Source organism: Eubalaena glacialis, chromosome 17, assembly GCF_028564815.1.
Source record: "Eubalaena glacialis isolate mEubGla1 chromosome 17, mEubGla1.1.hap2.+ XY, whole genome shotgun sequence".
In the NCBI taxonomy this organism is placed as follows: Eukaryota; Metazoa; Chordata; class Mammalia; order Artiodactyla; family Balaenidae; genus Eubalaena; species Eubalaena glacialis.
The window spans coordinates 88,763,847-88,783,698 of NC_083732.1; the positions used below are offsets into that span (position 1 = coordinate 88,763,847).

The following is a 19,852-nucleotide window of genomic DNA, read 5'->3' on the forward strand; positions in this document are numbered from 1 at the left end:
CTGAGAGGTGGGCCGGCATCCCGGGGGCAGAGGGACACTGCTCCTCAGGCCGGGATGCTTCAGCTTGATGCCCTGACAGCCTCTGGAACCACACACGGCCCTGCGACATTACCTGACCGAGAAAGATGCTGGAACAAAGCACTAGTTATTCTGTGTAGGTGTCCCCACTTTCACTAGAGCGGCCAGTTCATAAACAGTTCCTTCCTGGGGTTTGCCAGGAGAGCTGTGGCCCAGCGGGCAGCTGCCTCCTTGCCCTGGACCTGTCCAGATGGACCCTCCCAGGCCAGGCCAGCCCTCCAGAGACATACCCTCCCTCCCTGCAGGTGCGGTGGTCAGGCTCAGGAGCCCACTGTCACGAGTGTCTCTACCGGGCCCCAGCGAACTGGTCACAGAGGCAATGGATCGGCGACCACAGTGCTGACAAGGAGAAGCTGACAAGGAGAAGCACATAGCACATCCACCCGCCCAGGACCCAGGAAAGCTGTGAGTGGAGGACTGCCTGGCGGAGGCGAGCCCTGGGCCCCGTGAAACCTCCCCTGCTTGCCTGGGCGAGGTCAGTGGATGGACAGCGGCTGCCCAGGCTCCAGGCAAGGTCCCAGCAGGACATCTCTCCCTGAGCTGCCCTTGGGGGCAGAGCCAGCCTAACCAGCCATGTGGAGCTGGGACCTTCTCTGGGTCAGCTCTGCCCAGGGCCCCACCTCGACCCTCTCTAAGCCTCTGCGGGCCAGGAGCCAGGGCTGTGTCCACGCCTGCTCAGAGCCCAGCGCCCCAGGCAGCTGGGCTGTGGGCAGCTGACAGCAGTAAGGCCTGGGCAGGTCCAGAGGCCCCAGGGGGTGTGGAGCAGGGCCAGGGGGGTCTGCCAAAGCCACAGAGTGGCTCCTCTAAAGAGGAGGAGGGGGCTGCCCTGACTTCCCCAGCCCACAGCTGCTCCCCAGGGGACAGTAAAGGGGCGTAACAGGAGTCCCTGCCAAGGCGGGTGGCGGCCTAGGTGCTCACCCACTGGGGGAGGTGAGGAAAGGCAGAAACTATGCGACCCACTGCCAGGCAGTGGCAGCCACCCGCACCCCTGGGGGAAGCACCTAGCCAAGAGGCAGGGGACAGCTCTACCTTGACCCACGTGTCTGCTGTGCACAGACTCCGGACACAGGACATTGGCCAGGGCGGGGCGGCCCACCCCACCCACCCGCGCCACACGATGCCCTATTAAGGACATGACTATGGGGCTCCGCCGAGCGCGCTGCCTCTTCCTCGGGCGCCGGCGGCCGCGCGGGTCGAGCGAGGCTGGCGGCGGCGGGCGGGGCTGGGCTCCGATCGGGACGACTACCGCGGACGAGGTGTCAGAGGCCGGACTGTCCGGCCGGAGGACCTGTCAGGGCCGGCCAGACGGCAGGCAGCCCGCAGGGGGGCGGGGGCGCCGTACCTTTGTACTTCTCCCGCACCTCCTCGTAGGCTTGGATGAAGTCCTGCTCGTCGGGCGGCGGACCGGGCGGCAGCAGGGCGGCCATGCCGGCGGCAGGCGCGGGACACGGCGGGGCGCTGCGGCGCAGAGTGGGCCTCCTGCCCCCGGCGGCCACTCGGTCCCTGCGGCCGCGCGCGCCTCTTAAAGGGGCCGCCCCCGCCCCGCCCCGCACCCAGGATGCCCCACGGGCGGGCGGGGCCCGGGGGAGAGGCGGCAGCGCGCCCGGGCGCCTCCCGGCGTCGGCTCGGCAGCCGCAGCGGAGCGGGCTGGCAGGCTCCGATTCTGCGTCCCGCGCCCGTCCCGGCGGGCGCACACCCGCTCCCCGCCCCAGTCGCCAGCCCGCCGACAGCACGAGTTCTCCGCGCCCGGCCCTGCAGGGGCCCCCCTCCCTCCCCAGCCGCGAGCTCTCCGCCACCCTGCCAGACCCAGCGACCTCACCTGGCCGCCCTCCCCCCCTTCTGCTCCACCCGCCGCTACCTAGGATCCTTCTATCGCCACCTGGGAGGCAGAGTGGGTATCTTCAACATGAAACCCTTACACACAAAAACTTAACTACGAATAAAAGGACTGAAATAGGGAATTTACAGGAAAAAAAATGATTGGTGAAAAAAAGACAAATTCTTTGCCACCCATCAGATTGGCAATCCCCCATCTCCCAGTGTTGAGAAATACCCTCTCCAGAATGCCCCCGGCAATGCTCCTCTAACTGGAAATGCCACAAACCCTGTGGCCAGAAGCCCCACTTCCAGCGCTCAGGGCTAAGAGGGTCACCAGGCGCGCACACTAAGAGCGCCCGCAGGGCCTGATAGTGAAGAGGGTCCAGGGCTGCGGGAGGACATTCAGGGTTCACTTTCATGTGAGTGAAAAAGAGCCTCGTCCTTTAACATCCGGATGTGACATGTTAAAAGGACTGGCGGTCCCGTGCCATGTCCACACTGGCCCCCGGGGGTGGGGCAGACGGTGAGGTTTCCCTTCGCGCTGTCCTGCTCCCCTGCGTCCCCGCAAGCTCTTGCTTGTGTTTCCACCCACAAAGTTCCTCGCTGCCCACGCCACCATCCTCGCCCAGCACTGGGCTTCCAGGCCTCTTCCCACGCACCTCGGTCCACCCTCCCGGTCTCCTGCAGGGCCAGCCCGTCCCCCAGACCCTCATCATCATTCTGTCCTAGCCGACGGGACAGGGTCAGTAGTCCACAGACTGATCCAGAGACCCTCAGCTGGCTCCTCCCTTCCCAGCATGCCCTGCCCAATAGCCTCAAGCCCTAGGTCACCTACTTGCCAAAGGGAGGAGCCATCGTCCAGCTGCCAGCCCAACACTGTCAGGGGCCTTGCACTGGGCCTTCCCCATCCTCCCCGCAAGAATGGCAGCTACTACAGGGCACGGCCAGACCCTGGCTCAGGGAGGGGCTGGGGCTCTCGCCAAACAGGTGGCCCCTCCTGTCCTGCTCCTATATGCTTCTACCCACCCCACCCCCATGGTGGCAGCCAAGACCAGGGGCCTCGAAGGCGGCTTTGCCCCAGGATCCCAAGAAAGTGTCATCATCACATCTGGGCACTGGACCCTTGTCCTGAGACCAATGATGGCGCCACCTCAGCAAGCTCAACCTCAGGCCTCATGCAGCTGACCGGGTGGAGCCAGCAGGTGGCGCTGTGCTGTCTGCAATCACCTGGGACAGGAGAGCCCCCTCTGACCCGCACATCACCCTCAGGTCTCTCATCCCACTCCTACACCTGCACAGAGCACACAGCAGGTGCTCAGTCAACAAGCAAATGTTTATGAATTTGACAGACGAAGCTCTTCAGCGTCGTTACCTGCAATGCGGATGACTGCCCGCTCGGCAGGGTCCAAGACACTCCCATTCCCCCCAGGGCCACCTCCGCTTAGCCGGCTCCGCTGTGTTTTCTCCAGGTTCCAGGGCAGTGTGTCCCCAGGGCTGGGCGAGCCGCTGCCTCCGTTGGAGCCATCCTCAACCACTGCCCGAACCTCGTGGTCCTCGCCCGACATGGCCTCCTGGAGAGAGAGGGGGGTGTCACACCACCGTGTATGGGGGGGATACTGCATACTGACCCACCACATTCTTAACCTAAACATGGACCCCACCCCATCCACCCTGTCATCTGGACACGGACACCCACACCACTCCTATGTCCCGCTTCATCGACATACTGAACCCCGACCCTCTCAACCCAGACACGGTCAACCCTTTGCAGCCATCCACAGCTGGCCTCACCCCCTTAAGCTCATTCCTCCGATACCCACACGGTGATCCCCCCCCCCCACACCAAGACATTGACCTCACTCCCTCCAGTCTATCACTGGGACACTGATACCCCCCACCCCCCAACATTCACTGCCACTCCCTTCTCTTAGTCACCCAAACACTGACCCCTCCACGCTGTCACCCAGGGGTTCACCCAATCAGAGGACACTGATCCCCCCCTCCACCCCGTCACTCGGACACTGGCCTCCGATCCCTCCATCCCAAACCTGGACCCCATCTCCTCTACTCCTCGAGTCAGCAAGCAAGCCAGGCCATGAGGAACCACTAGCTGCTGCCCCTCCCCTCAGCGGCCTTCAGGGAAGGACCCAGACCCCGCACCTCGCACACTGGCTCTACCTCCAAGCTGTCTGAGCCAATAGCGCTCCCCGTCGCCTTACCCCACCCCAGCCCCAGCGCAGTCCCACCTCGGTCTCCGCAGTGAAGGCCTATAAATAGCCGGAGCCGCATCAGCGTGGGCCGCGGGAGCTCTGTTGCGGCAAGGCTGGGTGGGAGCCTGGGCTGCCCCTCCAGCGGCCCACCCTGCGCGGCACGCACACCGCACCGCGGAGCTGCCGAAGGGCACCCACACCCGCGCGTGCACGCCCCTCAGCTCCCGGGCCCCACAAGCGCTGGAGTGCAGGAGGTGAATGGGGCTCTGTCCCGGCAGGGCCGGGCTGGCGCGGGGGCACAATGTGGGCTCTGTGCCTCCGCCCCTAGGCTAAGGGCTGGGGAGGAGACGGCGGGCACCGAGCTGGGGGCCACCCTGCCCCGTCCCCTACAGCCCGTCCGCGGGGCGCCTCCGCTCCAGCCCCCCGCCGCCAGCCGCACCACCCCAGCCTCCTTTCCTGCCCACACCCCGGGCACCGCCCGTCCAGTTCCGCAGTCTCCGCGCGCGGAGGTGGCGTCCTCCCGAGGGAGGATGGGCCGCGACGCAGCCTCTGGTTCCGCGATGCCTGCGGAGGGAGAGCCCCTACCCCACCCCGCGTCTCCCACCCGCCGCGCGCCTCTCTGTCCCGGCCCCGGTCTTACGTGCCCGGTGGCTCAGCTCCGCTGGGCTCGGCCAGTGCGGCCGGACGGCTGGTGCCGGGAGAGCTGCGCAGGCTGCGCGGGCGGGGCGAGTCCGGAGCCCCGCCCCGGCCGCGAACCGAGCGCCGCCCGTGCGGCCCCTGCGCTCGAGTGCGCGCGGGGCAGGAGCGCGAGCGCGGCTTCTCCTGGGGACCGTCCCCCGCGCGCACCCTCACCGCCCGGCACGGCCCCCTCCCCGCGCGCAGAGGGCGGGCCGGTCGGCAAGGAGACGTCGTTAGGGGAGCGGAGCGTGCGTGACACTAAGGCGACGCGGGGTCGCTCGGGTGCGCGCCGGGTCTGGCCTCGGCCGGCTGCCCAGGGCTGCCCCAAAGCACCAGCGGACTCTGCGCCCCGCCCCCCGCCCCTAGCCACCCCCCAAACAGGTCGGACCCGAAGCTCCAGCAGGTCCCCCCGCCTGGTTTCACGTACACATTTATTTAAACAACACAGTCGCGCTCGGGCGAGGGCCGGCCCCCCTCCTCCTGGGCTCTGCTGACCCCTGGTGGTTGGGCCGGCCCGAGGGTGGGGGGGCGGGGAACCCTGCCCAAGCCCTCCTCGTCCGGCCACCCGTATGGGCACCAGTGCAGGAGGCAGGGGCGCCCCCGGGGGCAGCTCGGCCGGGGAAGGGGGCGGTGGGGCTGTGCGGAGCGGGGAGCCTGGGGAGCAGGAGGCCAGCGGCTGGGCCGAGGGGGCGGGGCCTCTAGGGTTAGGTGGCTGGGGAGTTGCTCAAGAGCCCAGGGGGGTCTCCAGGGGGAGACCGGGACATGTGCTTGCAAGTGATGAGGTGGGTGGGCAGCGCCTGGGTGTCGTGAAAGATGACGAAGATGCTGGGCCGGGGGAGGCAGTCCACCGCGCTGTCGTAGCGCAGGAGCGCGTGGCCGGGGGGCCGCGGAGGGGGTGCCCGCAGCCCGCGGCGGCCCTGCCCGTAGTCGCCGGTCAGCACCCGCGCCACGAACACCGCCTTGTGGCCCTCGGCGTCGGGGGGCGAGTAGCGGTCCAGCACCGACAGGGAGGCGCGCTTGGCGAAGTACACGCCCTGTCCGTAGAGCGTGCCTGCGGCGGGGGGAGGGAGGCACGGGGGTCAGGGTGGTTACGGTGGGCAGAGACCGCGCCCCTTCAGGGCCCCAGGCCTCACCGTTGCGGCCGCAGAAGCTGCGGTTGAAGCCGTGCGCGCAGATGTCTGGGACGGTGGCCACCGACGTGCCGTGGTACAGGACCTGCTCGGCCGGCCGCCGGTCACAGCACTGCTCCAGGCGCTCCCGGTGCAGTTCGTACTGCTGCTGCAGCAGCGGGTGCAACACACGCTCCACCTGCGGGCGGCCTTGGTCAGAGCCAGGCTATTGTATCCCCTGGGCCACAGGGCGGGGCTGAGCCCGGAAATCAAGAGCCCTCTCCTGGAGGAGTTCAGGGCCTGGGGAGACCTCACAGCTCCTGTCATGCTCTGCCCAGTAGCAGACATTAGGCGGACGTTCGCCACCTCCACGGAGCCCCAAGTGGCATTGGAGGGCTTCCAGGGGGGTCTGCAGGTAGGCAACCCATCCACTCACCAGAACCCTGCACCCACAGCCAGGCCTCTGCAGAGAAAAGCTGAGCCCCCCGCCTGCATTGCCCGCAGGACTTCACTCCCAACGCCAGGAGATGCCCCGGACCTCTCAGTGATGGGAGACCAAGGTGACCAACCCAGTAGTCAACCGAAGAGGAGCCAACTCAGGGATCCAAAAAGTTTCTAAAGAAATTCTAACTAGTCACTTCAGAGGGATGCAAATGAATATTATATCCATGAAACAAGACTACCTACTGTGAAAAAGAAACAGTCTGAAAATTAGAGAGTTCTTACATTAAGAATGGAATTGCTGAACTGCATCCAGTGGGTGTGGATAATAATAAGATGATGAAGATGGAGTTCAGGAAGTGACTCAGAGTGCAGAGCTAAAGAAAAGAGTTGGGAACTGTGAGAGGACAGATGAGGGAGGGGGGAGGAGCTCTAAGATCTGAGTCGTAGGAACTCCACAAGAAGACACCCAACAGGTGATGGGAGCAGGTGAGGACTTAATGGAAGACAGTTTGAGCTGAAGGCAGCATCTTCAGATGGAAAGGATCTTGCCATAAAATGCCAAAGACAATGTGGAAAGGCACCTACCTGCTGGGAAAACTCCAACCTTCAAAGTGAAAGAAAAGTCTACAAGCGTCCAGACGCACGCATGCACACACACACACGCACACCCCAAAGTCGACATACAGACATGGAAAAAAACCTCACGTTTTCATACTGGGGTCCTCACCAGCAATACTGGATGCTAAGAGACCATAGAAGGATTTTTTTTTTCTTGCCTTTCCAAGAACAAAAAATTTTAAGGAGGAAAGAAAAAGAGTTAAGTCTTTCAAAGATCTGAAGGAAAACATATTTTGATCTTGAACCCTATATCCAGCCAAACTATTAATGGTGAGGACAAAATAAGGACAGATTAAGGTATACAAGAACCAGCTGTGCTTAAGTTTACAGAAATGTCTTAATAAACACATAGCATCTTTTGTTTGAAAAAAATACCAATATCAAATTATAGTTGCAAATTACTTCTAATTGCAGAAGGCAAAATCCATTTAAAAGTTCAAAATGTTGACTACTCACTCAAGGAGATACTTTTACTACACAGAAAAGGAATCTATGCAAGAAGGTGACAGGGTCACCAAGAGTAAGCCAGCAGCCAAGCACCACAGAGAAAAAGGAAGAAAGTAAACAAAATCAAGAGCCATTAGTTGGGCTTCCCTGGTGGCACAGTGGTTAAGAATCCGCCTGCCAGTGCAGGGGACACGGGTTCAAGCCCTGGTCCGGGAAGATCCCACATGCCGCGGAGCAACTAAGCCCGTGCGCCACAGCTACTGAGCCTGCGCTCTAGAGCCCGCCAGCCACAACTACTGAAGCCCACATGCCACAACTACTGAAGCCTGCAGGCCTAGAGCCTGTGCTCCGCAACAAGAGAAGCCACCTCAATGAAAAGCCCGTGCACTGCAACGAAGAGTAGCCCCAGCTCGCTGCAACTAGAGAAAGCCCGCACACAGCAACGAAGACCCAACGCAGCCTAAAAAATAAATAAATAAGTCTATTAAAAAAAAAAAAAAGAGCCATTAGTCCTTGAATCCTAGAATATTCTCTTTCATGCAACATGGTTTAAATAACTAGGTTTTTCATTTCCCCCTTTCCTCTCTGGTCCAGTGGTAAATATTGTTTCATTGTCATTATATATCGATCAACCTATGGCCCAAGCATGGAGCTTCATGCTTGGAATAGAAGCATGCCATGCAGAATAGAAGATGACGTTTGTTTGTCAACCTTGCCAACTTCAAAATAATGTCACTGGCCAAACTGTGAGATGGAAGAGGGAGGAGGAGGTGAAAGGGGGGAAGGGAAGCCCATTTGCCTGATCTTCCGTGCAGGGAGGCAAGAAACAGTCTCTAAAATCGTTAAGTGGAAAAAAGACTCAAGTGTACCATGTAAAGTCACAAAGGTCCTGATAGAAGAATCAAGCACACGTGACTAACAGAGCCTCGGGAGGAGCACGGGGCATGAGTGCAGGGCGTCCTCCTCTCGCCAAGTGCAGAAGTGACAGCTGCTAAGTCCACCCAGAGTTACAGGGGTCATCCCCAGGAAAGCGGTGGTGGCGGTGCTGGTGGCGGACTGCGCCCGGTCTGGGAAAGGCCTGAGGTTCTGCGTATCTGACCAGATCTGGGTTGCTACTGCTGCACACCGCCCCCTGCCCCCAGGCCCACCCCCCCACAAGTCGGTGCGTCAACAGTCAAGAGGGCCACCTGGCTTCACCCGCACCGCGAGCCCAGCTCTCACCTCCCAGTCACTCTCCACTCCTGCCTGGCACACGGCCCCTCCTCAGTCCTTCCTTCTGGCCCTGCAGGAGCTCTGGCCCTCGCTGCATCCAGCGCCCCGCCTCCGAGCCCCTCCTTCTCAGCCTCTGCTTCCCACCTGCCTGGGTGGCCAGGGCTCCTGGGGCTCCCAGAGCTTCATTCGGGTCCCCCACCCGTGGTGCCCAGCCCTTTCCGCAACCCAACCGTGCTCAGAGTTGCCACATTCAACAAGTGAAAATGTAGGAGGAGGCTGCCTCGCTGCAGCCAGCCCTCTTCCTGCTGGAGCAGACCCCTTGGGAGGCAGACGGGCCCCAGAACAGCACCCCAAACAACTGGTGGAATGAGTCATCCTCACAGTAGCCACGAGATGGCATCACCACCCCATGCTCTAGAGGAGGAAACTGTGGAGGCATCGAGCTGTAACCGGCGAAGTGGGGACCTGTGCTGGGGCCCCCTAAGCTCTACAGCCTTCTGTCTCCCTGGCCGCACACTCGTGAACACCCTTCGGGCAGGGAACGGGGCTGCGGAGACCTGGTGCTCCCCTGCCCCCGACAGCTTTCAGCCTGCTGGGCAGCTTCTGATAGCCCACAGGCTCTGCAAGGCAAAAATGGTGCCAGGAGCCCAGGAGGCCAGAGGCTGGCAAGGCAGGGCGTGGACTCACCCGGACAACACGGATCCTGCCGTGGGCAGCGTCCAGTGTGTCGTAGAAGGCCTGCACTACCGTCTGGAACTCACTGCTGCTCTCGGCCACACACTCCAGCCTGCCCAAGGGCTCCCTCGGCCTCTGCTGTGGCACTGACACACAGGGAGAAAGGGGGTGCGGGCCATGCCTGGGGCACCGGTCCACCCTGCCCTCCCCCGCGTGGGCTGCAGACTCACGAGTGGGGCCCGAAGCCGCCAAGGGAAAGGCCAAGCTCTGATCCCGGGGGCCAGCCCACAGCGCTGCTAAGTGGCGGGCCGCACGGGTGGGCTGGGTCCCAAAGCCACGGAGGACGGTGCGGTCACCACGAAGGGCAACACTCACGCCGTGGCGCCGCTCCAGGCGGGCGCACAGCTCCGCGGGCAGCACGCAGCCCTGGGGCCCCACCGCCTCTTCCCGGAGGTGCACCTCCAAGGCCGCCTCTAGGGCCCGGTCCAGCTCATCCATATCCTGCTCAAAGGCCGCATGCACCTCCAGCTGGGCCCAGCTACCAGGCCCCCCACCCCGGAGCTCCTGTTCTTCCTGCAGTGGGGACGGCTCCAGCAGGGAGAGGGCCAGGGCCCGCTGCAGCGCCACAGCCTCCTCCCGCTCGGCCACCTGGCCCTGTGGCTCCAGTGACCGGTAGAGAGCCAGCTGCAGCTCGGCCTCCTCCTCCAGCCGCCCAGGTGCCCGGGTGCTGGGGGCCACGGGCCCCTCCCCAGCCCTGGGAGTCTTCTCCTCCTCCGGCTGCCCCTCAGGCTCCTCCTCCCCCAGCTCCAGTGGCAGCCAGTCTTCCCCGTCCCGGCCCTCCAGGGCGGCCAGCAGCTCTCGGACCTCCTCTGGGGACAGGGAGAGGCACCGGGTCAGGGGTCAAGTCCAGCCAGGATGGGGCTGAAGGAGAGGACTAGTCAGGGGACGCGTGGAAGATGGAGAGGGGGTTAGAGGGTATATGGTCACAGGGCAGAGCAGCAGAGGGTGAGGTCAAGAAAGGGCCGCAGGATGTGCCAGGGTCCCCAGGGAGCCCTACCTAGGTTCACATTCTCCTGGTCACCGTCCGTATTGTCTGGAGGCCACAGGGTGTGGGAGTGGCCAGGGAGGGCCTGTAGGGCCTCAGTGGGGTCCACCTGTTGGGAAAGAATGCCAGTACCCCCTGGACACATACCCCTCCCAGGCCTCTGAGCAAGGGTGGAGGAGGTACGGGGGACTGAGGTGTGAAAGAGGGGAGGGGAGGGGAGGGGAGGGCTCCATGTCTACCTCTCCCAGGTCTGTGTCCAGGGCAGCCCTGGCCAGACGCTCTGTCCCAAAGACGCACTGGAACTGAGCCTCCAGCCCCCGCAGAAGGCGCTGCCCCTCTGGGCTCAGCAGGAACCTGGCGCTGCCTGGGTGCTTCAGGCTCAGCACGTGACCGCTAACGCTGCCCAGCAGACTTTGCAGAAACTCCTCGGCTGCCTGGCATGGGGCCAGGGCTCCGCAGAGCTGCAGGACCATGGGGCGGGGTGAGGAGGAGCAGTTGGCAGGTTTAGGGCACGGGAAAGGCAGCCAGAGCCCCCAGGAGTTGAGGTGAGGAATCCTCAGGGGTCGCGTACCCGAAATCCAGTCATATCTGATCCCTCGAGCGGGAAGAGGGCGACGTCTCCCAGGCCAGCAAGAAGGTCCTCATGATAGAGTTGAATGAAGCGCATTGCTCCCAGCTCCATCGGCAGCACTGTCTCCACCAGGCCCTCCTGCCCCGGTGACCCCACAGGGCCCAGGCTCATCGACGCCACCTGCTCCAGAGACTCCACAGCGATCTCCACTGGGCCTGGAGACCCCGTAGGCCCTGGGTTCACCAGCCCCTCCTCAGACCCCACAGGCCCTGAGCTGACTGGCCTGGCCTGTCCCAGCGAGGACCTGTCCCAGAGAGGACCTGTCCTCAGAGAGGCTCCTGTTTGCCCCGGTGCCTCCTCAGAGCCCAATGTCACATTCCCTGCACAATTCTGTGCCCTTGCTGGCCCTCCAGCCTCCAGGAGAGCATGCTTGGGGGCCCCAGGCCCCAATTTGGCCAAGCGGTTCCCTCCACTGGTGTGCTCGCTGAGCTCCTCGGGCTCCAGGACATCGTAGTGGGGGACAAGGCTCAGCTCTGAACCCTGCAGCTGGTGGGCCCGCTGCAGCACCCGTTCGGCCACTTGGAGGAAGGGAAAGGACAAAAGTCGTCAGGGCGCCAAGGCATAGGGAGGGTGGGCTGCCCTGTCCAGCCCCACTCACCCTGCCACTGCTGGAAGGAAGCGATGGTGCCCAGGTGCCCTGGCAGGCTGCGCACGCCCTCCAGGGGCCCCCCGCCACTGCGGCGCTCATTCTCCAGGTACAGCTCCAGCAGCAGCAGGTCTGCAGGGGGGCTGCCCCCCACGACACGCACCGCCCGGGCCTGGGGCACCCAGGCCAGGGAGACCTCAGCCCCCTCCAGGCTCAGGGCCTGGGCGTGCTCCTCCAGGACGCGGGCTTCTGTGGGGAAGGTGCAAGTCAGCTCGGGGCATCTCCCCTGAAAGGCACGTCCGCCCCAATCCCGCCTCTCACCTGCCTCTGAAAGGGGCTTGGGCAGCTGCACCAGGGCCCGGTCTGGTCGGGGACTGGCCAGGGCACGGCAGGGCTGCACCGGCTGCCCTGCGGCACAAAGCAGGGCTTGGACGTACTGCTCCAGGCGCTGGGGTCCCGTGCCAGCAGACAGCCCTTGGAGCAGCAGGCGCGCAGGGGCGCGTGGTGGGGCTGGCCGCAGGCTCAGCCGAGCGCCGTGCAGAGTGTGCTCCTCCTGGGCCAAGACCCTCGCTGCATCTGCAGGCAGGCGGAGGGGGTGTCAGGGCCGGCGGCCGATGGGGGCCCAGGCTGCCCCTTTGCGTGGGTCCCCTCACCTGCAGCCTCCTGGAAGGTGAGGATGCCCCCGCGGCCAAGTCTCTGCCAACTCGACACAGGGCCACCCCCAGAGCTTCGAGGGTTCTCGAAGTAGAGTGTGAGCAGCTCGTCTGGGACGTCGGGGGGCAGGCCTCTGAGTTCCACTGCTGCCCTCAGCTCCGCCTCTTCCTCGTCCATCATCACAGCCTGGGCCGGAGGAGCAGGTGGGGTAGCAGCCCACAGCCCCACCTCACCCCTCGCAGGCCCCTGGGCAGCGTTCCCTGGCACCCCCCTCACTATGAGGCTGGCCCACATCCCGCACTCACGCTCCCCCGGCTGCCTGGGCCGCCGCAGCCCAGGCCTTCCGCTGGACTCCTTCCCCTTCGCCCTGAAGCCGAAGGGCTGGGACAAGAAAACAAAAGTGAAACCGTCGGAGGGAGGGAGGGGCCCGCAGTGCTGGGGCCGAGTGGCTGCCTCTCAGGTGCTTCCCTTCTCAGGCCCCTCCTGCAGAACTTTCCAGCCCCACCCCCAGCTCCTCAGCCTTCTGCCCAGCCCACCCGCCCCATCTGTCTGACCTCAGCCCAGCGGCTGGCAGGGTGGGGGGAGTGTCCGCTCAAGGTCCTCCACTCCCACTGGCCCTTCCCTGTGAACCTCAGTACGGCCCTCCCTAGTATATCCACACGGGGGACTCGAATCATCGCCCTCCACTCAAGACCTCAAGCCTCCGTGTTACCCTCCCCCACTGCACGAGCACCTTGGGGCCCTGGCCGGCCTGGCTAAGGCTGGCTTTCAACTCTCCCCAGCAACCTGGGCGACGGCACCGCACTCACCCTTAAACAACACACAGGTGACCGACCTCCCACCCTGCAAGGGTGGGTCGGCAGCTCCCACTCCTGACCTATGAGAGCTTCCATCCCAGCACAGCCCTCCTCCCCGCCCCCACCGCCCCCCCCCCCCCCCGCCGCCTCCCCAGCCTACGCTGTCCTCGGAGGTGGCGGCGGCACCAAGGCTGACCCCAGAAGGGGCTGATGCTGTGCTCACGGGCCTTGCTGCAGCGCATCCCCGTGACAGAGGGGACGTGGAGCCTCATGCTCGGCTGCACCTTTACAATCCACAATCCCTCTTGCCACGGAGTACCCCCCTTGCCTGTGCTCCATTGGCTTCCACTGCTCTCCATCTCGCACCTCCCACTTATCCCTCAGCCACTAAAACCCAGCCTCTGCCCCTGCTACTTCTCCAAGGAATTGAGGACCTGTCCAGTCTGTGCCCCGAGCTGTACACCCAGCACACTGGCTGCCCCCACCCTGATCTGAGCCTCCATCATCTCTTGCCTGGGTCACTACTCTGACCTCTTAACTGATCTCTCTCTGCCACTCCTGCCCCCTCACACTGTCCATCCTCAACAGAGGGCAGGGTGAGCCTTATAAGTGGCACCGACAGCTGCTACAGCTGTGTCCACAGTAAAGCCAAAGTCCTTTGGAGGACCTGCCAGGCTGGACTGACCGGGCCCCAGTCCCTTCTGCCGCATTCCTCCTGCATCCCCCGTCCTCCGTCATCCAGTGCAGCAGACCCTCCCAGCCCAATGCCCTTGCACTGGCCCTTCCCTCTTCCCAGACCAGCCTCTCCTACAGAGCCACCTGGCCACCCCTCCCCCTGATTCACCTTACCAGGTTCTTGGTGGCAGATTCAAGTTGAACCTAAAATTCTTCAAGGAACTGTGACTTGCACGGGCCCCTCCTAGGGCCCTGGCCTCAACTTCACATTTGTCATCTTAAATTATTTTTCTTAAAAAAGACCCCTCAAATTGTATGAGCATCTAGTTCTACAAAACCTGAAGTCACCCCTGCCTGCTCTATATTTTGTCCTCTCACAGAACTCATCATCTTCTAACATACTGTATAATTTACTTATTACACCAATCCCTGCTACCACAGGCGGCAGTGTGCTGGAGCAACTCACATCATGACTACATTGTTCAATTTTCAGGAATCTTTGTGAATCAGTTGTTAAACTGGTGGTCGCTTGAAATCAGCCAGGATGGGGTATTTATGTGAAGGACAAGTGCAAAGGTACAGATCAGGGCTTCCCCTCCCTGGGGCCTGCTGTTCAACGACGAACCAGCACACACCAGCTGCACAGGACAGAGCCTCTTCCCAATCACTGCTGGGCCTGGGAGAGGCCACTATCCAAAAGGCCGGAAAGTACAGTAAGATCCCTAGGCCCCAGGTGGAGAGGCACTCCTGCAGAGGGCTCCAGGAGACCACGTTGCAGGGATGTCCCTGGCAGTGGCAGGCAGCACTTCCTCAGGACCGCTGAAGCCGAGGGAATTTAACTTGGCCTCCAGTCCTGGGGCATCTCTAAGCCTCAGCCCCTTAGCAGCGAAACAGGGCTAAGAATGCCACCCTTACAGCTTTGTGGTTCTGTGATAAAGACAAATAAGGATAACCGGTCCAGTAGGGACCTGGACTAGTTTCATAGAGAGGATAGAGCATTTAAACAATTAGGCCTCTTGATTTGGAATAGACTTGGATGAAAGAGGAAGCGGAGTTTTAAGGCCAAGGAGGGATGGAGAGTGCTTGTTAGACTTAGCAAATTCCAGATTTAGGAATAAATTTCTCAAAATTCCCTGACCCAAATTGGAGAGGCTAGCTCTCAGCCTCCAGAGGTCTACAGCCCTCACGGCCCAAGGCCACCCCTCAGCGGACAGTACGGGACGCGGGTCCCGGGCCTGGGGCTCGGAAAGAAGCCAGCAGGGCGACCCAGTCGGGCAGGGTCCATCCGGGAGAAGCCCCCGCGTTCCCCGCGGAGCCCAGCCCACGGCCCCGCCCCCGCGCCGCCGGCCCCGCCCCGTCACAAGGCCCCGCTGCGTCTCCCGAGCCGCAGGCGCAGGCCCAGCCCAGCCGGCCGCGGAGCGGGTGCGGGTGAGGGCGCGGGCACAGCGGCCGTCGACCGCGCGGCCGCGCAGCGGACACCGGGCGCCCAGGCCTGAGGCGACTCGCGCGACTGGTGAGTCCCCGGCCCAAGCCCAGCAGCGTGTCTACTCGCTCAGCCGGCCGGCCGCTGCCGCCCCCGCGCGGGCCCTGCGCAGCAGACAGGCGTTGCGGTGGGTCAGTCGGTCGGTCCGGCCGGGCGCGCGGCCCGCGGGGGCCGGGGGGCGGTGGCGGCGGGGCCGGGGAGCCGGAGGACCCAGGGCGGGCGGGGGCGGCGCACTGCGGCGACAGGCGGACGGGCGGTCCGAGCGCTCCCCGAACGGGCAGGAGGGCCCACCCCGCCCTCGGTGCGGGTTCCGTGGCCGCCACCACCGCCCGGCTCGCCCCCACGTCCGCTTTGTTCCCCCGCACGCCCTCTGGTCGCTTCCATCCCCCACCCCCACCCCCCCGCAACCCGCTGTTCCTGGCGTACCCCGCTGGCAGGCACCCCGGCAGCCGATCCAGGCCTGCTGCCCCCACCCCGGGAGCGAGGGACGCTCGGGCCCTGCTCTTGGAGGGGGGTCAGGGTTCTGGCTGGTCACAGATGGCGTGGGGATTTCCTGGGATAGAAATAGCCGCCGGCTCTGGCCCCTTAAAGCTGCTTAAGGGGCGGGATGTGAAGGGGAGGGTCCGGGCACACCCCCGCACCTCCCCGACCGCGCCCCCAGCCCGGACCCGCGCTGAGCTCTGACCCGGAGAGGCCAGCAGCGGTGAGACGGCCCCTCCAGTTGCTTGCAAGAAACGGCAGAAGCCCAAAATCCCGAGGCTGCCAAAGTCATCCCCTCGTCCATCCCCTCCTCCATCTTTGGGGTCGGCCTGTATTGGCCCCTCCTGAAGCCGCACGCCCAGCCACCCGATACCCACCCGCCTCTCCTGGCCCCCCAGCTCGGGCTCCAGACAGCCCTGGGGCAAAGGTCACGAAACCCCCTCCTTCCGTCCCGTTTCCCGGTAGCAGGTGGAGCGGCCCCTGGCTGGTTCCTGTCACCTCAGGGCTAACTGTTCTCTCTCTGTCTTCTAGGGGGAGACCACAGAACCTGAGGCCATGTCCCATGAAAAGAGTTTCTTGGTGTCCGGGGACAACTATCCTCCCCCCAACCCTGGATACCCTGGGGGGCCCCAGCCCTCCTTGCCTCCCTACCCAGGGGCCCCTTACCCACAGCCCCCGTTCCAGCCTTCCCCCTATGGCCAGCCAGGGTATCCCCAGGGCCCCAGCTCCTACCCCCAGGGGGGCTACCCTCAGGGTCCCTACCCCCCAGGAGGCTACCCCCAGGGCCCCTATCCCCCAGGAGGCTACCCTCAGGGCCCCTACCCCCAAGGGGGCTACCCTCAGGGGCCGTATCCACAGAGCCCCTTTCCCCCCAACCCCTATGGACAACCACAGGCCTTCCCGGCACAGGATTCTGGCTGTGAGTAGTGGGGCAGGGGCAGGGGAGGGCAGGGGGAGGGCAGGGGCTCCTGGCACCAGTGAGGGGTGCTGACCCAGCCCGTCCTGCTCCTCAGCACCTCAGCATGGGAACTATCACGAGGAGGGTCCCCCATCTTACTATGACAACCAGGACTTCCCTGCCACCAACTGGGATGACAAGAGCATCCGGCAGGCCTTCATCCGGAAGGTGGGCCACAGGGGCTGGGGAGGGCGTGGGCAGCTGTGCTGGCCGGAGCTCTGAGCTGCCTCCCTCCCCAGGTGTTCCTGGTGCTGACCCTGCAGCTGTCCGTGACTCTGTCCACCGTGGCCGTGTTCACCTTCGTCGGGGAGGTGAAGGGCTTTGTCCGGGAGAACGTCTGGACCTACTACGTCTCCTACGCCGTCTTCTTCATCTCCCTCATTGTCCTCAGCTGCTGTGGGGACTTCCGGCGAAAGCACCCCTGGAACCTCGTTGCACTGGTAACCCCCAGACCCTGAGCCCCTGGCCCCCAGGGCCAGGCCTTCACACCCCATGACTCACGCTTCGGAGCGACAGAGGGGGACGGGGGTGGGGGTGGGAGTGGGGCAGCGGCTCCACGTGCTCAAGGCTCCGTCTCCCCTCAGTCGATCCTGACCGTCAGCCTGTCCTACATGGTGGGCATGATCGCCAGCTTCTACAATACTGAGGCGGTCATCATGGCCGTAGGCATCACCACGACCGTCTGCTTCACGGTGGTCATCTTCTCCATGCAGGTAAGGGGCCCCCCAGGGCAGGGCCGCCGGCCCTGGGGGCCCAGAGGCCTTGCGAGGCTGTGGCACGCAGGGCCTCCTGTCCGCCCCTGTGCCCTCAGACCCGCTACGACTTCACCTCGTGCATGGGCGTGCTCCTGGTGAGCATGGTGGTGCTCGTCGTCTTCGCCATCCTCTGCATCTTTGTCCGGAACCGCATCCTGGAGATCGTGTACGCCTCGCTCGGCGCTCTGCTCTTCACCTGCGTGAGTGGCGGGGGCGGGCGGCGTGGGCGGGAGGCTGGGCGGTGGGGGGGGAATGTCTCTCCACGTGACCGTGCTGCCACCCGCAGTTCCTGGCAGTGGACACCCAGCTGCTGCTGGGGAACAAGCAGCTGTCCCTGAGCCCGGAGGAGTACGTGTTTGCCGCGCTGAACCTGTACACGGACATCATCAACATCTTCCTGTACATCCTGACCCTCATCGGCCGTGCCAAGGAGTAGCCCGAGCGCCTGGCACATGCGGGGCCCCACTCAGGTGGCATGGCTGGCCTGGACCCTGCCCCCAGCGTGGCAGTTCCCCTGTACCTCCCCTCTCTCATCCCTGTGCGCAGCCTGGGACAGAGGGAGCTCCTCTCCAACCCTCCTGTGTGTGTACACTGCAGACACTTCTGTTTGGACCCGCTGTGGCCAGCATGGCCCCTTCTAGCCCTCCCGCCCTGCCAAAGGGCAGTGGGGCCGGGTTTCCGTGCCGCCTCCTGCCCACTCAGTGTTGCATGAGCCCTGTCTGCCAGCCCATCCCAGGTCTGGGGGCAACACCAGGTCCCAGGGGAGAGGGATGGAGCCAAGAGGTGAGGGTGCACGTCTCCCCCTCCTGTCCCAGCTCCCCCGCCTGGCATAAAGTATCCCTTTCCCCTCCCCAGCCCCACACTGGAGTGCTGCCCTCGGGGGACCTGCGGGGTGTGAGGGTCTCGTCCCTGTGCTGGGCCCTGAGGGCAGAGAGGACGGGTATGTTTCAGGGGAGGAGGACGCCTTCCTCTCATTTTGTTGTCTTTAAAATTACAATAAATGGGACCTGCCGCGCTCTGTGTTCCCTTCGTCACTCTCTCGTCACCGCCACTTCCTCCACAAGGTGGGGAGGGGTCTAGGCACTGCCAGTGTGAGGCAGTGGGCAGGACAGGCGTCCACGGTGGGGCTTGGCTCGGGGTGGAGGTGGTGGAGGTTAACGACAGCAGCTGATCTTTCTCTCTCCACGCTTCCACCTCCGTTGTTGCAATCTTCCCAGCCACGTCATGAGCTGTATGCCGGGATTCGCAGCTGACGGACGGGGACCCCAAGGCTCCCAGTGGTTACGCGTGGTGCCTGGGTCACACGACGTCTGCCATTCGTACCTGGGAACTGCACGGCATGATGGGGGGGCGGGGGCCACGACACCCTCATCATCTCGCCTCAGGCCTGATGGGCAGCGGCACAGGTCACTGACCACCCCCAGGCAGGCCTGTCCTGCTTCTCTGGCTCTGAAGGGCCCCCAGGGAGCCCATCAGCGGGCACCTGACGCGCGGCCCAGGCCTGGCTCAGACGAAGGCCCTCCGCACCCCTCCCCCCTCCCCCTGAGAAACCTGCACACCGGAGCCCCCAGGGGAGAGCTGGCTGGAGACTCTGAGGGCCCCTGGCCTGCCTCTGGCACCTTCCGCAGCTCTCCAGGCCCCACCCTCCCGTGGCCCTCAGCCTCAGCTGGTCCTGCGCGTCCTCCCCTGTGGCTCTTGCTGTGTCAACTTCAGAGCCTGCCCCACCCACCCCTGGCCCTGGGATGTGCACTCAGAGGTCAGCCAGCTGTCCTTATCCTCATCCTCCCACAGAGGGGTCCCTCCGCTGCCCGGGGCTCAGTCGCTCTGAGCACCTCCCTGCCCTGAGCTCTCCTGAGCTCCTAGCCCCCCAGTGGACACTCCTGACTGTGGCCTTCCCCCACAGGGCCCGCTATGCAGGGCTCTCCCACCTCCTCCCCGCCAGCCCATCAACCCACTCCTTTAACTGGCGCCAGCGCCCCAGCATCTCTGAAGGGACCCCACACTGTGAGCCAGTGCCCGTGGGCACCTCGGCTGTGGCCTGCCCCATACCTGCTGCTCCTGCGTGAGCTCCGTCGGCGTCCACCCGACCCCCAGGCCGGAAACGGGTCTGTCCTCTCTGCCCTCGCTCATCCTGCCCCACCCCCTCTCCCTGCCCACCCTCCTCGTGCTCACCTGTCAGCTCACCTCCACCAAGCCTCTGCCCAGCTGCCAGGTGTGCTTCCGACACACTGATCACACCACCCGCCTGATGGTTGCCAGCGGGATGAAGTCCACCTTCCCTGATGGCTGCTCGAGTTGGCCTTCCGCTGTCCCCGAGCTCCTCAACCCAAGGCCTGACCTTGCTCGGCCTGAGCCACAAGCGGGCCCCACTTCCCCAGGCCCGACGCACACCGCCTTCCCAGCCACCTGGGCCCTTCCTGGAGACCACCTCACGCTACACGGCTACTTTTAGTCACTCTGCTTTGTTCGCCTGCCGAGCTCCCCTTCCCCACCTCTCCT

General features: G+C 64.0%; 3 protein-coding genes across 7 annotated transcripts in view; 1 reads left to right on the plus strand and 2 right to left on the minus strand.

The window, feature by feature from the left end:
- The window catches only part of PLEC (plectin), a 59,320-nt gene extending 54,509 nt beyond the window's left edge, over positions 1-4,811 (minus strand). For 2 of the 4 annotated variants that reach the window (XM_061172187.1, XM_061172186.1), the window contains exons 1-2: positions 4,747-4,811; positions 3,269-3,467 (exon numbers count right to left, since the gene is read on the minus strand). In XM_061172187.1, coding sequence (XP_061028170.1) covers positions 3,269-3,461 — 193 coding nt within the window. In that variant the 5' untranslated portion in view covers positions 3,462-3,467; positions 4,747-4,811. Of the gene's footprint in view, positions 1-1,420; positions 1,553-3,268; positions 3,468-4,746 lie in introns of those variants that run through there. The other 2 variants (XM_061172193.1, XM_061172190.1) reach the window with 1 other exon arrangement.
- A 387-nt stretch (positions 4,812-5,198) lies between these two features.
- PARP10 (poly(ADP-ribose) polymerase family member 10) lies at positions 5,199-15,713 on the minus strand. Of its 2 annotated transcripts, XM_061171326.1 has the most exons (11): positions 15,587-15,713; positions 12,511-12,586; positions 12,205-12,391; positions 11,873-12,127; positions 11,564-11,800; positions 10,906-11,483; positions 10,574-10,795; positions 10,347-10,443; positions 9,302-10,158; positions 5,918-6,092; positions 5,199-5,835 (listed from the first exon to the last, which is right to left on the minus strand). In XM_061171326.1, exons 3-11 carry the CDS (start codon positions 12,383-12,385, stop codon positions 5,489-5,491), a joined length of 2,949 nt encoding a protein of 982 aa, XP_061027309.1. In that variant the 5' UTR covers positions 12,386-12,391; positions 12,511-12,586; positions 15,587-15,713; the 3' UTR covers positions 5,199-5,488. The 2 variants fall into 2 exon arrangements, with proteins under 2 accessions (XP_061027309.1, XP_061027308.1); XM_061171325.1 differs by lacking the exons at positions 12,511-12,586; positions 15,587-15,713 and having other exon boundaries at positions 9,302-9,435; positions 9,520-10,158; positions 12,205-12,499.
- GRINA (glutamate ionotropic receptor NMDA type subunit associated protein 1) lies at positions 15,066-17,943 on the plus strand. Its single transcript, XM_061171327.1, has 7 exons — positions 15,066-15,190; positions 16,172-16,559; positions 16,654-16,766; positions 16,838-17,038; positions 17,183-17,311; positions 17,410-17,553; positions 17,640-17,943. The coding sequence occupies exons 2-7, from the start codon at positions 16,196-16,198 to the stop codon at positions 17,787-17,789; spliced, it is 1,101 nt and encodes a 366-aa protein (XP_061027310.1). The 5' UTR covers positions 15,066-15,190; positions 16,172-16,195; the 3' UTR covers positions 17,790-17,943.
- Positions 17,944-19,852: the final 1,909 nt, after the last annotated feature.

Bases quoted from the DNA above. Each gene is read 5' to 3' on its own strand.
- PARP10 (XM_061171325.1), bottom strand. From the start codon at position 12,499: ATGTGGGCCAGCCTCATAGTGAGGGGGGTGCCAGGGAACGCTGCCCAG. The intron at 11,801-11,872 runs GTGAGAGGCGGG...CCTTCCCCACAG, and splicing joins CAAGCCCCTTTCAGAGGCAG to AAGCCCGCGTCCTGGAGGAG. The intron at 10,796-10,905 runs GTACGCGACCCC...ATGGTCCTGCAG, and splicing joins CAGATATGACTGGATTTCGG to CTCTGCGGAGCCCTGGCCCC.
- GRINA (XM_061171327.1), top strand. From the start codon at position 16,196: ATGTCCCATGAAAAGAGTTTCTTGGTGTCCGGGGACAACTATCCTCCC. The intron at 17,312-17,409 runs GTAAGGGGCCCC...CTGTGCCCTCAG, and splicing joins TGGTCATCTTCTCCATGCAG to ACCCGCTACGACTTCACCTC. The intron at 17,554-17,639 runs GTGAGTGGCGGG...TGCCACCCGCAG, and splicing joins GCGCTCTGCTCTTCACCTGC to TTCCTGGCAGTGGACACCCA.